This window comes from Balaenoptera physalus (assembly GCF_965194825.1).
Source record: "Balaenoptera physalus genome assembly, chromosome: 10".
Taxonomy (NCBI): domain Eukaryota; kingdom Metazoa; phylum Chordata; class Mammalia; order Artiodactyla; family Balaenopteridae; genus Balaenoptera; species Balaenoptera physalus.
In genome coordinates this window covers 50,119,541-50,132,937 of record NC_138889.1, presented here as the reverse complement: position 1 = coordinate 50,132,937, position 13,397 = coordinate 50,119,541, and the positions used below count along the sequence as shown (strand labels likewise).

Here is a 13,397-nt window from a genome sequence, read left to right as displayed (position 1 = left end):
CATTTTTTAAGTACCTATACCAGACACTGTGCTAAGAGTCAGCATTTACTAAGTGTCTAATGCATACCAATTACTTCATACATATTGGTCGGTAGGTACTATTCTTATCTCCCTTTTGCAGATCTGAAGTGCAGATGGGTTAAATCATTTGTGTAAGGGTACGCAGTTTACAAGCAACACAGAGTTGGTCCCTGCCCTCATGGAACTTACAATTAAACCAGTAGTTAAAGTGCTGAATGTTAACACAGCCTATTGTAAAACAAGGAGACTGAGGCAGCAGACAGCAGGGAAACTTAGGGGTTAAGGACAGCTTCTCATAGGAAGAGGCATTTCAGGCTGTGGGAAGTAGTTATGGACAGAATGTGGGGAAGAATATCCCAGTCTGAAGGAACAGAAAGTCCCAGCAGTGTGAGAAAATGTAGTTCCTCCAAAAGAACAGAAAGGAATCAGGGTGACCTGAAGAAAGACTATGAAAGTGGAATGATGAGACTGGAGCTCAGGTTATCAAGGGAGTGATGTGTGTGTTAAGATGGGTGTACTTGACCCTAAGGATAATGGGAATCCTCAAATATTTTAAGCAAAGAAATAACATGATCAGAATTAGGTTTTTATAAGATTGTTTTGGCGGCAATGCTCAACTTTATCAGCTGTGTATCCTTGAGCAAGTTCCTTTATTTCTCTAAGCTTCATTTGCCTGATCTGTGAGACGCATATAATACTATCCCCCTAGCAGGGTATGGAGGGCATGCATGAGATAATGCATACAACAGTCATGGTGTATCATCTCATACAAAGCAGATTCTCAGAAAATGGTTATTCATTTCCTTCTCTCGTGGTGACTGACTTCCTCTGTAGAGATACTACCCAAGATGACATGGACTTTTAAATGCATAGGTAACCATTTAGGATTTTCCTAGATAGAGAGGTCATAGATACCCGCAGTATCTCATTATACACAGGATTCAACGTTTTCTTCGCTACAAGCGTTTTCTTCTTGCCCATTTTGCCCTTGTCTGGTAACAGATAAGTCTTTACATATCTAAAAAGAGAATTGAACAGACAAGAAGGTTAGAGAAAATAAAAGTGATGTGTCTACCTCCACTTTTTAAAATGCCTTGGAAATTGATAGAAATAATTATTTCATGACACTAGGAAAAGCAGTATGTAATAAATGCTCTCACCAACACCTTCACACTTAAGCTTTTAAAGTGATTTCAGTGGAATTGATAACTTGATATTGTTTTGAAGATTTTTAAGGGATATTTCCTGAATTCCTTTCTTCCTTTGACCTTAACTAATGTGGGGCAAGGGGAAGATGACAGACCTCTAACGTGATGCTTAATTCTATTGGCTAGTTTCCTATTAAGAAAAGGCTTTGATGCTTGCAGAATTAAAAAAGTTTTTGTGACTGTTTTTTGAAAAAAAATAATCTGGTACATACCTAATCAAGCCATATGAATGTTAAAGAAAAAAAAAAAGAAGAAGAAGAAAAGAAACGAAAAGGCTATTAAGCCCAGTTCCTTTTAGGATTGGGTTTATGCTAGCAAAATAATTAAGAATCAGACTTCTGCATAGGGATAAGTAGGGAATACCATTCAACTTTGTAACTAAACTGAAATGCAATTAAACCTGTGATTTCAGAGATGAATTGGTAATTCCCCCTAAAGTTCTATAGAATATGATTTAAATATGGAAACTACCTTATTCTAGAATCTTAACTATTTCTGCACCACAGAGCATTATAAAGTATATCCCACGTGTCCCTAATCTTAGAGAAAGTTTGAAAGTGTGTGGAGAGAGATTGGGGCTCAATCCATCATTCCTCATTTTGCTGCTAAATTTATGTAAACAGTCGCTTATCTTCTCTGTCCCTTGTTTCCATATCTGTAAAAAGAAGGAATCAGGACAAAATGACCTCAAAGGTCCCTTCCAACTTGAAATGTTTTGTGCTTCTCTGATATTTTTATAATTTAGTAGGTTTGGCGTATGAATCTATAAAGTAAACAGCATTTCCCCCCAACTTTTTTCCCCAAACATTCCTTTTAACACAGTCACACACATACCCTCCCGTCAATTACTTTCTTTCCTTCCCAATTTCTACAAGATTAAGAGTAACGAAGAGAAAATAGTGACTCCAAAATGTACTTACGGGTCCGAACGCTGTTTTCTAATATCTGCTGCTGCTAAGTCTTTACACTGGGCCACAAAGACATGCAACTCCTTCAGTGAGTCCACGTAGTCGATTGCAAACTGAATATTTCCCTTCACTTCCAGATTGCCAAAGTCTCCACTATAAACACTCATCACACTGCCGCTCACCTGAAAGCGTCGGAAACAGGAAGTGTTTGTCGCTATCTCATTCTTGAACCCAACACAAGGATCATGGATGTAATCTTTGCTTGCCATTATTTCTCTAGTTTGCATATAAAAGCAGTTAATTTAATACGGCATCAAAAAAGCGTACCAACACAGACAACCTGACATGATATACATGACATGATGACTAGTGTTTAACAAAAATTGCTTCTAAGAGACACAGATGAAAAGTGAAATGCAAAGTTTCTTAGATGCTGACTCATTTCAAAGCAGGGTGATTTTATGGTAGGGGGCATTCAGAGTTCCATTTTTAGGCATGCTTAGAATTTAAAGTGTTAAAGAAAGAGGATGTGAGAAACCCCAGGCACACAAATCACAGTGACACATTGCTCTATCAAATTTCCAAGGCACTAAAAAGGAATTTTACTATGTTACCCATCCACTGAATCTAAGAAAATGCTTACTGAGCCATACACTTTTAGAGGTCAGGAAGGGCAGAAAATGGATGATTGATGAAGGAAGTTTAAAGCCTTCCCAAGGTCACACATTTGATTGTCATCAGCAGAAATTCAATTTAAATAGATTTTTTAACAAAGAGTTTGAAAAATGCAAGGCTAGTAAGAATTTAAGCACAGATTTATCATTTGTTTAGCATACCTGGTGAGATATGTGCATGTGTATATATATCAGAGATATTTGGATAAGTGTATGTGGACGTATTTACATATATATTTCTACACACATCTTACATGCACACACAAAACTACCTCACTTTATGAAAGTTCTGTGTAAAGTCAAATTCTCTAAATCAAATCTGAGCAACTACACTTAGGGAGCTTTCCTTTGAAAACTCCATTCTGAATCCCTCTATGGGGCAAAGAATCGCCTCTCCTATTCTTTTATGTGAATCAGTACTTTCATTCATCAGAATAAAAGTCTCGCTAAAAGAGAGGTACAATTCTATACCTGCACACAGTATATAAAAGCATATCAGATATAAGCATACCTTGTGATAGCTACCCCATTTGTTGCACAGAAAAATTTAGTGGTTCATCTTGTTGGTAATTTAGGTTTATTTTTTAAGTACTTTCATCCAAAAAACCATATTTATTTATTTTGGATATGAACTCTCTTGTGATTAAAACAGAGAAAAAGGAAGATTTAGCTAGCCAGAAGCCAACTGTGGGTTAGAGAAAAAGCTCTCATGCCCCTGGAATCTGAGAAATACAACAAAAGGCCCTTTTACAGTAGCAGGAGCATGGGGGAGCAAGGTTCGCAGAAGCAGAGGGATATTAACATGAAGCCTTTGTTTACATACAGAAGACAAGGACGTCATGCCAGAGGAGCTGCTAAGATTGGTTAAAGAGCTCGGGCTCTTCTTGTGTCTGCTGAGCTGGTAACTGCCTTCTGATGCTGTATCTGTTTCTCTGTCATCACTCTACAAAACATCATACAATATATACAAAATTTAAATTCAGAATGAGTCAAGATCAAAATCTGTTTAGATAAAGATAATATCTTGGTATCCCACTGATCTATGACATTTTCCAAGGTCAAAGTGCTAACTGCCAAGGAATGGTATTCAAGATGGGGTGGGTGGTCTGCCTTGGACCTCATCTTAGGAGGAGAGCAGTGGTTAGGTACTGAAATAACAAAGCGATTTTTTTCACCTACAAGGTGTGGCCCCAAGGTGCATTCTCTTAATATTATACATTTATATTGCTTGGAAAACTTTATTGATATATAAGAGAAATTAACTTTACCTAGGCAATAAATGGTCTAACATTTACTATCAAATCATAAAATGTCATGCCTAATTCCTCTCGTTAACATAGGCTTAACTTCCCTAAAAATCAATAGTGTCTCATTTTACTTGAGACACTATTAAACTAGGGAAAACAAATGCTAATCTGATCTGTGTTTCAAGTTTTTTACACATATGTATATATGTGTGTATATATAATTTTAAACCACCTCTTAGGTATTTCTATAGTGTTATTGTGCTTATCTTTTGTGTTGCTAAAGGGAAGTATATTGATTTGTACATTCTGCCCACATTAGATTTTAACAAATAAAAAAAAAAAATAGGCTTCCCTGGTGGCGCAGTGGTTGAGAATCTGCCTGCCAATGCAGGGGACACGGGTTCAAGCCCTGGTCTGGGAAGATCCCACATGCCGCGGAGCAACTAGGCCCGTGAGCCACAGCTACTGAGCCTGTGCGTCTGGAGCCTGTGCTCCGCAACAAGAGAGGCCGCGACAGTGAAAGGCCCGCGCACCGCGATGAAGAGTGACCCCCGCTTGCCACAACTAGAGAAAGCCCTCGCACAGAAACGAAGACTCAACGCAGCCAAAAATAAATAAATAAATAGATAAATTAAAAAAAAAAAAATAGCAACAAGATACTTATTTTAAATATGTCCCAGGAAATATTTACCTGGGTCAAGAAAGAAAAGTGACAATAATAAATTTTATTATATTTAGATCTATAGTTTATTAGATGGTAGCTTTAAGAATTTATGCTTCAGAATGAGTTCCTTTTGGGGTTAGAGAGTTTATGGAGCAGTTCAGTGGCTCCTGGGGTTAGGGAAACACCTTTATGGAGGAGTGATTAGTTCATGCCAACATATTCCAGGGCCCATGCAATTACATGTCAATATAACAGATGCCAATCCTAACGCAGATTAAGAAAAGGGTTAAAAAATTATGATTTATATGGATGAGAAAAGAATCCTTACTCAAGGGTGAAAAAAAATCTATACATTTTTAATGTCTCTATTATCATACTCCCTTGCCACATGCTTACAGACCATTTCCCCCTATCATAGCCGTAATACATTCTACCTGGTACATCAGATCATTAGTGATTACTGGAAGGATAGGACCTTGTCTTGATGACCTGGAACACTGATTTTCATAAAGTTGGTACTCAACAAATGTGACTGACACTGAGCCTCAAAGGGACAGTGGACAAAGAAGCAATGCCTGATTTCATCCCACTTCCTTTAACATTCAGTCCAACCCCAGGTACTTTGAAAGGTAAAATGATACAGCTTAATTTGGCATCTCTGATGTACAAACTCAAACAATTTGGACTGTCTTTTGTGTGGAGCAGTGAGGCAGCAGGTTAAAACTGAAGGGAGGAGGAAAAATAAAAAATCAGGCCAATCAGGTATCATTGGCCTCTCAAATTATTAGACGGTTCATTCACGTGACCAACCAAGACCAAAGCATATCTACAAAGGTATAAGACCATAGGAACTCCATGAGGTGCCTATGCTGGCTTCCAGCTAATGAGTTAGTTTCAAAGAACGAGTGATTCTTTCCAAAGGAACTGTAATGTGGGCTCTTAAGCGTATGCAAGGGCTGAATACTTGCAGATACAGTTCATCTAAGGCTCAAGAGTAGACAGAACAGTGCCCAGGCGGTAGGGGAGGAGGGATGTAATTTATATATTGTCCAGAGCTTTCCTTACATTCCATCTACTAAGAGAACACTTAAGGATGAAGCTTTTATTTCGCCATTAAAAATCAGACCAAAACTGCAAACGGGAACAGCTAACATTAAGGTACTCTGTGTCAGCACTGTGCTATGTGTTTTCCCTGCATTATCTCACTGACTCCTCACAATCTAACGAGGTAGGTACTAGGGAAGCTAAGGAAATTGTCCATAATCACGTAGCAAATTAGTAGCATAGGCAGAACTGGGAGTGCCTAACCTCAAAGCTCAGGCTCCTAACTACCTGGCTGCAAGAACATGGCATCTTAGTTAAGGACCTGAGTTCAAATCCTAGATCTACTTTTTAGTAGCTGTTGGATTTGGGGAAAGTTACTTAACCTCTCTGAGGCTCTTTCTTCTTTTATAAAATGGAGAAATTTGTACCTACCACATTTTGTTTGTGAGAGTTAGACATCAGAGCGAATATCAAGTGCCTGGTACTTACTAGGTACTAAATGAATAACAGGTAATAGTCATGTTCTTACTTGAGACAGTAGGTATAGTAGTTAATAGCATGGGGGTCAGATCTGGGCTCCAGTGCTGGTTTAACCCCTTTCTAGCTGAGTGAGGTTACCTTACCTCTCTTACTCTCAGTTTCCTTATCTGTAATATCTGGGGATAATGATGGTGCCCACCTCCCAGGGTTAATGGAGGATTAAATGAGATAATGTACATAAAGTGCTTACCCCCAGTTGATGTCGATAAAGTTTGCTATGTCACTGTTACTTTACTATTTTAACATATGCTTTCAAGCTAGTCATGCTACCTAGACTAAGCTTTCACAAATCAACTGTACTCTAAACTACAGAGGAGCTCATGCCAACATTTTTCTGCTGGATTTCTTATTTTGTACCCACTTTGAAACAAAAGTCACATTCCCAAATCTATGCACTTTGACTTCACCACCAATAAGAGTTACTGTATGAGTCAAATGAGATGTGCCTTGCCTTGTTCCAGGACTAACAACACTACCTCTATTGACATGAGAGGCGAAGGTCAGTCCTGCTGACCTCTTCAGTCTCTGCTATGGCTGCATACAGACACACCAACCTTGGCATAGCAAATCCACCTATTTGGTTCCATTTTTCGGAAGGTACAAAACACAAACTTGCCTCATCTTGGAGAAATGCTGGAACAGACTTGCTCATCCTTTTGAGTTTGTCAGGGTGGGAAAACTGATTATCAGGTTGTGAAGGCACTGTGGAAACTAAACAGTAGCATTTCCATTCAAAATTATCCTCACAGTTGTCAGACAAACATAAGGCATAAGTTGAAAACACACTTTTCTTTCGTCTATGAACAGAGATGTTTTTGTAAATTGGTTAAAGGCATAGTAGTTCACATGCACAGGACCATAAGGTAAGCAACATGCAATTATAGAGAGAGAACTAGCAAGGAGTTGAACCAAACAGAAAACAAAAATTTAAAAACCACTAGGTTTACTGGACTGCAGGACTGGATTTGAATTATACTGAAACCTACTACCAATGTGAATTGGTTTTAACTTACATTTTTTCACATTAGAGCTTTGAACCACAGGATCTGTACTTTATTGGTTCATCTCCTTGAGATATATTACATTTTGAACATGCTGCAGGCTGAAAAACTATTTCATCAGATAGCAAGGATCTTTGTACACAACTCAATCATAAAAGATTTCTGGCTATTGAGTGTCTAAAAGGAGGTTGGTTTCTTTAGTGATTGTTGGGATTACCTGTAAGAGTGTTTCGCCCTCAGAAAGTCGTGAAAGACTACAATTTCAAAACTAATTATTTTTTGAAAATAGAAATTATTTAGATACCTGTTAATTCAGAGAGTTTTCAATAGAGATATCCCAAGGCCAAGTTTGAATGATTCAATTTAAGATACTCTAAGAATTTACTATGAAAATGTAGCATATGGTTTCTTTCTGATATAGTAAGTATATGTGTGGAAGTCACAATAAGATGATGAATTCGCTTCCTCATTTGTGTAACTCTAGTTAGAAAACTTTCTTCTTCTTTGCCTAAGAATGACAATGTCTAAGCTTTTCTTATGGTGAATCAGAGCTTCTATATTGAATGGCTTAATATTTTTCAAGGCACTTAGAACAGTGTCTGGCACATATTAGGCCTTATGTAAATATTTGCTAAACAAATAAACATTATCTGATAGGAAATCTTTAAATTATCTTTTCAATGTGATATAAATATACTGACTTGACTTTCTCATTGAAAGAGATACTAGGAAAACAGATAAATAAAAATCAAATTGTCAAAAAAAATTGTCAAATTGTCAAAATTGTCAAATTGTCAAAAAAAATCAAAATAATTGTTATTATTTCTACATATAACTCAAAAGGCTCAAATTTAGTCCTGAGCATTAGCTAAATTCATCTTTAGTTAAAAGAAATCTAATGAAGGAAGACAGAAACTTGAACTACACATATTAAATATTTGCTTATTCACATAATAGTTCTCACCTAGCTTTAGGCTCACAAATGCATCAAAATACATTTATGGTGTCTCACAAGATGATACCTACTTTAATTACTTCCCATTAAACAATAACACATGTGTGTGTGTATTCAGGTGACTTATACTGAAGCAGTATAAGATGAGATCCCGCAAGGGCACAATGTAGCCCAATGAGTATGCAAAACTTTTTTAACATAACACTACTCTCTATTATTTTCAAAAGTATATATCTGTTACTCAAATGTAGTCAGTTTTACATTTATTGGGCTTTAGTTATTTGTGTTTTGATCATGCATTTCATTTTGTCTTGTGGTAAGAATACACTCTTTACTAGAGAAAACGAATAACCCCAGCCCAGACATTAAGAGTCATCTTGGAAAATATCACAAAAAAGAGAAATTAATTTACCCAGAATTTAGCACACGATTAGCCTATGTCCCTTGACCAATAACTAAGCTAATTAGGAGGTCACATATGAAGACACAGACATATAGGCATACATTGTCTATGCCTATGTTTTGTTTTCATTCCTCAAGTTAAATGTTGAACAAAACACAGAAAGATAAACTAGGATGCCCAAGCTTAAGTATCCAGTTGCCAGTTCAAAAGCAACTGGAAAAGCCTCTTTACCCAACCCCCCCGAGGGACAGAAGTCTTGTTTCCTCTGCAGCAGCCGGACAGAGAACACACACCAAGGGCTGAAGCCTGGATTGCCTTCTTTCCTAGGTGGTTCTTAAGAATTTGTCAGGTCATGTGCCAAAGCTCAGCTCCTTCATCTCTGGCAGGAGAACCTCATGAGCAAAGTTTCAGATTTCAGATGAGATGTCACGGCTTTCAAGCATCAGCATTTCTCTACCTAATGGCTCCTTCCTTTGGCTGCTCTTCTCTTTAAGAATCATCAGCACATCCAAAGACTGCTGGGAAACTGTTATTAAAAATTCTGTGGACTCCTGAGGGCAGGTGTGTGTATCATTATCTTCAACTCTCCAGTGCCTAGGATTATGAAACCACCTGAAACAGGTACGTCAAGAAGACACACACGCATATCTGCATGCTTTGCTAGCCTCCACAAAAACCTTTTTAATTCACTATTTGTACTCAAGACAATAGTCACTGTTAAGAACAGCAGTCTTAAGATTGAACAGAAAATGGTGAATAATCATTATCTTTTCTTCATGGTGGATATTAATTAGTTGATGCATATTAGCTACCACAAGTGTACATACATTTCTTTCTTTTTTTAAATTGAAATATAGTTGACATACAATATTATGTTGTGTACTAATTAATAACTTGACATTTGCATATATAATGATCACCATAAGTCTAGTAACCATCTGTCCCCATACAAAGTTATTACAATATTATTGGCCATATTCCTTACGCTGTATATTACATCCCCACAGCTTTTTTATTTTATAACTTAACCTTAAAAGGTTAAGTTATAGGGCTTCCCTGGTGGCGCAGTGGTTGAGAATCTGCCTGCCAATGCAGGGGACATGGGTTCGAGCCCTGGTCTGGGAAGATCCCACATGCCGCGGGGCAACTGGGCCCGTGAGCCACAACTGCTGAGCCTGCGCGTCTGGAGCCTGTGCTCCGCAACAGGAGAGGCCACGATAGTGAGGGGCCCGCGCACTGCGATGAAGAGTGGCCCCCGCTTGCCGCAACTGGAGAAAGCCCTTGCGCAGAAACGGGGACCCAGCACAGCCAAAAATAAATAAATAAATAAATAAATAAATAAAAAGGTTAAGTTATAAAATAAACTTAACCTTTTCCCACCCACCATGCCCCCCAGCAACCATCTGTTTGTTCTCTATATCTTTGAGTCTGTGCTTTGTTTTGTTTTGTTTTTTTAGATTCCACATATAAGTGAGATCATATGGTATTTGTCTTTCTCTGACTTATTTCACTTAGCATAATACCCTCTAGATCCATCCATGTTGTCACATACATTTATGACTTGAGATTCAGATGTTCATTTGCTTTATATATTGAACTATACTATTTGAGTTTAGTTTTGAACCTCAGAGCTTAAACCCTGCGCATTATAAAATTTGCTCCTATAGATAATGTAGAGAGGCATATATGACCATACTACATACTAATTGTCAAAGTACAGTCCTTTCTTAGGTCCAGATACATTATAAATTGCTTCATGTCTATAGCCTTGCGTAAAGGCCATAAGAGATCCAATACTCCAGACCATACTGCAACATAAAAGCCAAGTCATATTAGAAGGTGCCAACTTCATTTTTAGTAAAGACTCAAAGAGCAGAGAGACTGGCAAAAGTATAATAGTACTCAGCAATAACGTGTGTATATATAATACATATACATATGTATACATAAAAATTTTAAACATATATAACTATCCCTCAGTGGAATCATGAATTAATCTTTCAACACAGATAGTAGTAAAATATTTTTAATAAAACCCTTGTCAGAATGAAATAGTTTTGTAAGCTGCAAGAGTTTAGTATAATAATAAATGCTACGTTATTAATGGGGTTAGTTATTTCAGTACATTTAACACCATGTAGAGTGGCAACATTTAGTCATTTGTGAGAAAGATCCTGCTACTCACTTCCTGGAATGCATTCATTTGTATCTGGTTCCTGATCTGCTTTTTGATCTACTCAGAAGAGCAACATTGAGAATAAATACCATTTTAACAGAAAGATGAAAGAGACACGAAAATAAAGCTCAAATGTCAGTTTCACAACTAAGACTGCAGAATACATCTGACAGTTTTTCAGCTTGCTTTCCTCCATTCCCCAGTGCAATTCTTCATTAGCCTCTTTGAGGTCTCCTCTTCAACTAAATATCCAACATCCAGCACAGGAGATGTGCAGTGTCTTTCCTCTCCCTCAATAAGCCACAGCATGGAAAATGGAACGAGCACTGTACTAGGAGTAGTGAAGCTGAGATGCCGGTCCCCACCCTCCCACAGACTGACTAGCTACAAGAGCTTAGACAGATCACCTAATTTCTCTGAGCTTTTCTTAGCTGTAAAATGAAGATAAAAATCACTGCCCCACTTACTTCAGTGAGGTGGCTGTAAACATAAAATGAGAAAGACAAAACTATTACATAAAAGTAAGGAATGACCTTTGAAGAGCTCTGTTGCTGCATTTTACATGAGAAAGCTCAGTTAATATACATTTTTATCATTATAGTGCAGGCAACTTAGAAACCAAAATTCTAGCATACAAGTATAAATTATATTTATGTTTACATAAATGCTGAGCCATAAAAATCAGACTCATTTCCATCCCTCCCACCACTATTACCCTATTCATTTTATAACTGAACCAAGTAATACTTGATCCATTGACAAGCTGCAAGACCTTCTGGCTCCTTAAAATTCAGAATCAGTTAATTTCACCTTTGGTCTATACTTATTTACTTGAGCAGAGGCAGGATCCCCACTCTTGTTCTGGAACCCTTTCCTTTGACCTTAAATCTTTACCAGTTATACCTAGAGAGATCTAAATGCTGAGACTTGAGAATCAAATATAGGAATTACTTAACCCAGGAACCCACTCCACTTTCCCTGCCTTCACAAGGAGTTTTGCAAGTCAGAGTAGCAAAAATCTGCTCATACCCATAGAAATACAATTTCCTATTTTTAGAAACCCTCGCTTCCCTAGGGTCTCTGATGAGATCCTCACAACAGTTATCACCAGCAGAAACCTTAAGAATACAAGCAGTATTAAATGCAGCAAGTCAGAACCATTTTATAATAACTTAGGCACAATTCATCACATAGCGACAAATGACGTTCTTCTATTTCTCTAACAGCTGCATCCCGGTGACTGCCCAAACCATCCCAGAACCTAATACACAGACAGACATGCAAATACATAAAGATATTTACCATCTTCAGCACTACGCACTAATTCTTCTGGCAGATTATCTACTTTTGCTTGATCTGTGCAGGAGAAATTAACAAATGGTTAAAACGACTGACCCTTGGCGAGAAAGAACAGTGAGATTGTCCCTGGAAGCCCCCGGAGTTGGAAGCAATTAGTCAAGATGCGGTGAGGGGTGCAACCAAGATGTCTTCCCCAAAATACTTTCTCTTTAGATTAGCTAGTTGAGCCAGTGCCATAGCGGGAGCTCCCATTTCAGCCCCGATGCAGCTTACATCAGCACACTGCTGCACACGGACTCCCAAGGGTTAGAGGGTTAGCTCAGAGCAAGCAATCGGCTGGCAGCAGGAGAAAGCACAGGGCTGCAACAGCCTCTTTATGCTTCTGGAAAGGGTAAGATGCTAGCCATGACTAACACCTTCTCAAACCCACGGTCATTAACAAATATTTCTGTGCGTGCATCATCATTTGTGTATGCCTCTGGGAGCCTTGCTTGGGAAGTCAACTGAAGAGATGTAACTGGGGACCAGCTGCTAAGTGGAATCTTGGCAGGCTACTGTGAGAGTGGGTATCGGTATTTGGAAAGGAGCATGCAGGAATACCCGTCAGCTGATGGTGTTTTTTATTTTAACCCTACACATTCCTGAGTACTTTAAAGCTGCACCATGGAAATAGCCACATGCTTCTCAGGCAAGAGGTCTGCCAAATTGGACAATTGTTGCTGAGTTTTTTGTTGTTTTTTTTTTTCCTCAGGGCCCATCACTAACATCAGGAAGAACAATCAGGGCTGTCCAACAAAGGACTGGACTCGCCTTCTCTGGAAGCATTCAGGCGGATGTGGGGGGTTGGCCACCTGTTAAGGGGGCTTTAGAGGGAATTCCTGCACTGGGGGGAGTTTGGAATGGGTGACCTTCAAGGTCCCTTCCAACCCTGAGATTCCAAGATCTTTGGTAGGGTGAGGACTGCATTCCAAACTGGGACTATTGCCCCCAGAGCCCTGAAAATCTCTGAATTTTAAGAATTGTTTAGGGGCATAGCTTTTTCTTTTTTCTTTTCTTTTCTAAAATCTGAGTTTTCAGTCTCAATTGCAGATGCGTAAAAATATTCTAAACATGACAATGGTCAATTTTAATCATATGAGTTTGGCAGCGGTTAACTCGCACTCAATAAGTTTTCGCATGACCATCTGTAATCCCAGGGGTGAATTTTAGCTTAAAAATATTAAGAACAAAACCCCAAGAAGTCACAATCTCTAAGTC

The 13,397-nt window shown here is 38.3% G+C and overlaps 1 protein-coding gene across 1 annotated transcript in view; it reads right to left on the bottom strand.

Annotated features, from left to right (window-relative positions):
• Positions 1-13,397, bottom strand: part of SYTL2 (synaptotagmin like 2) — a 77,220-nt gene that overhangs the window by 9,161 nt on the left and 54,662 nt on the right. Inside the window, 6 exon segments of the mRNA XM_082410108.1 lie at positions 937-1,039; positions 2,150-2,319; positions 3,635-3,754; positions 6,923-7,017; positions 10,851-10,898; positions 12,144-12,197. Coding sequence (XP_082266234.1) covers positions 937-1,039; positions 2,150-2,319; positions 3,635-3,754; positions 6,923-7,017; positions 10,851-10,898; positions 12,144-12,197 — 590 coding nt within the window.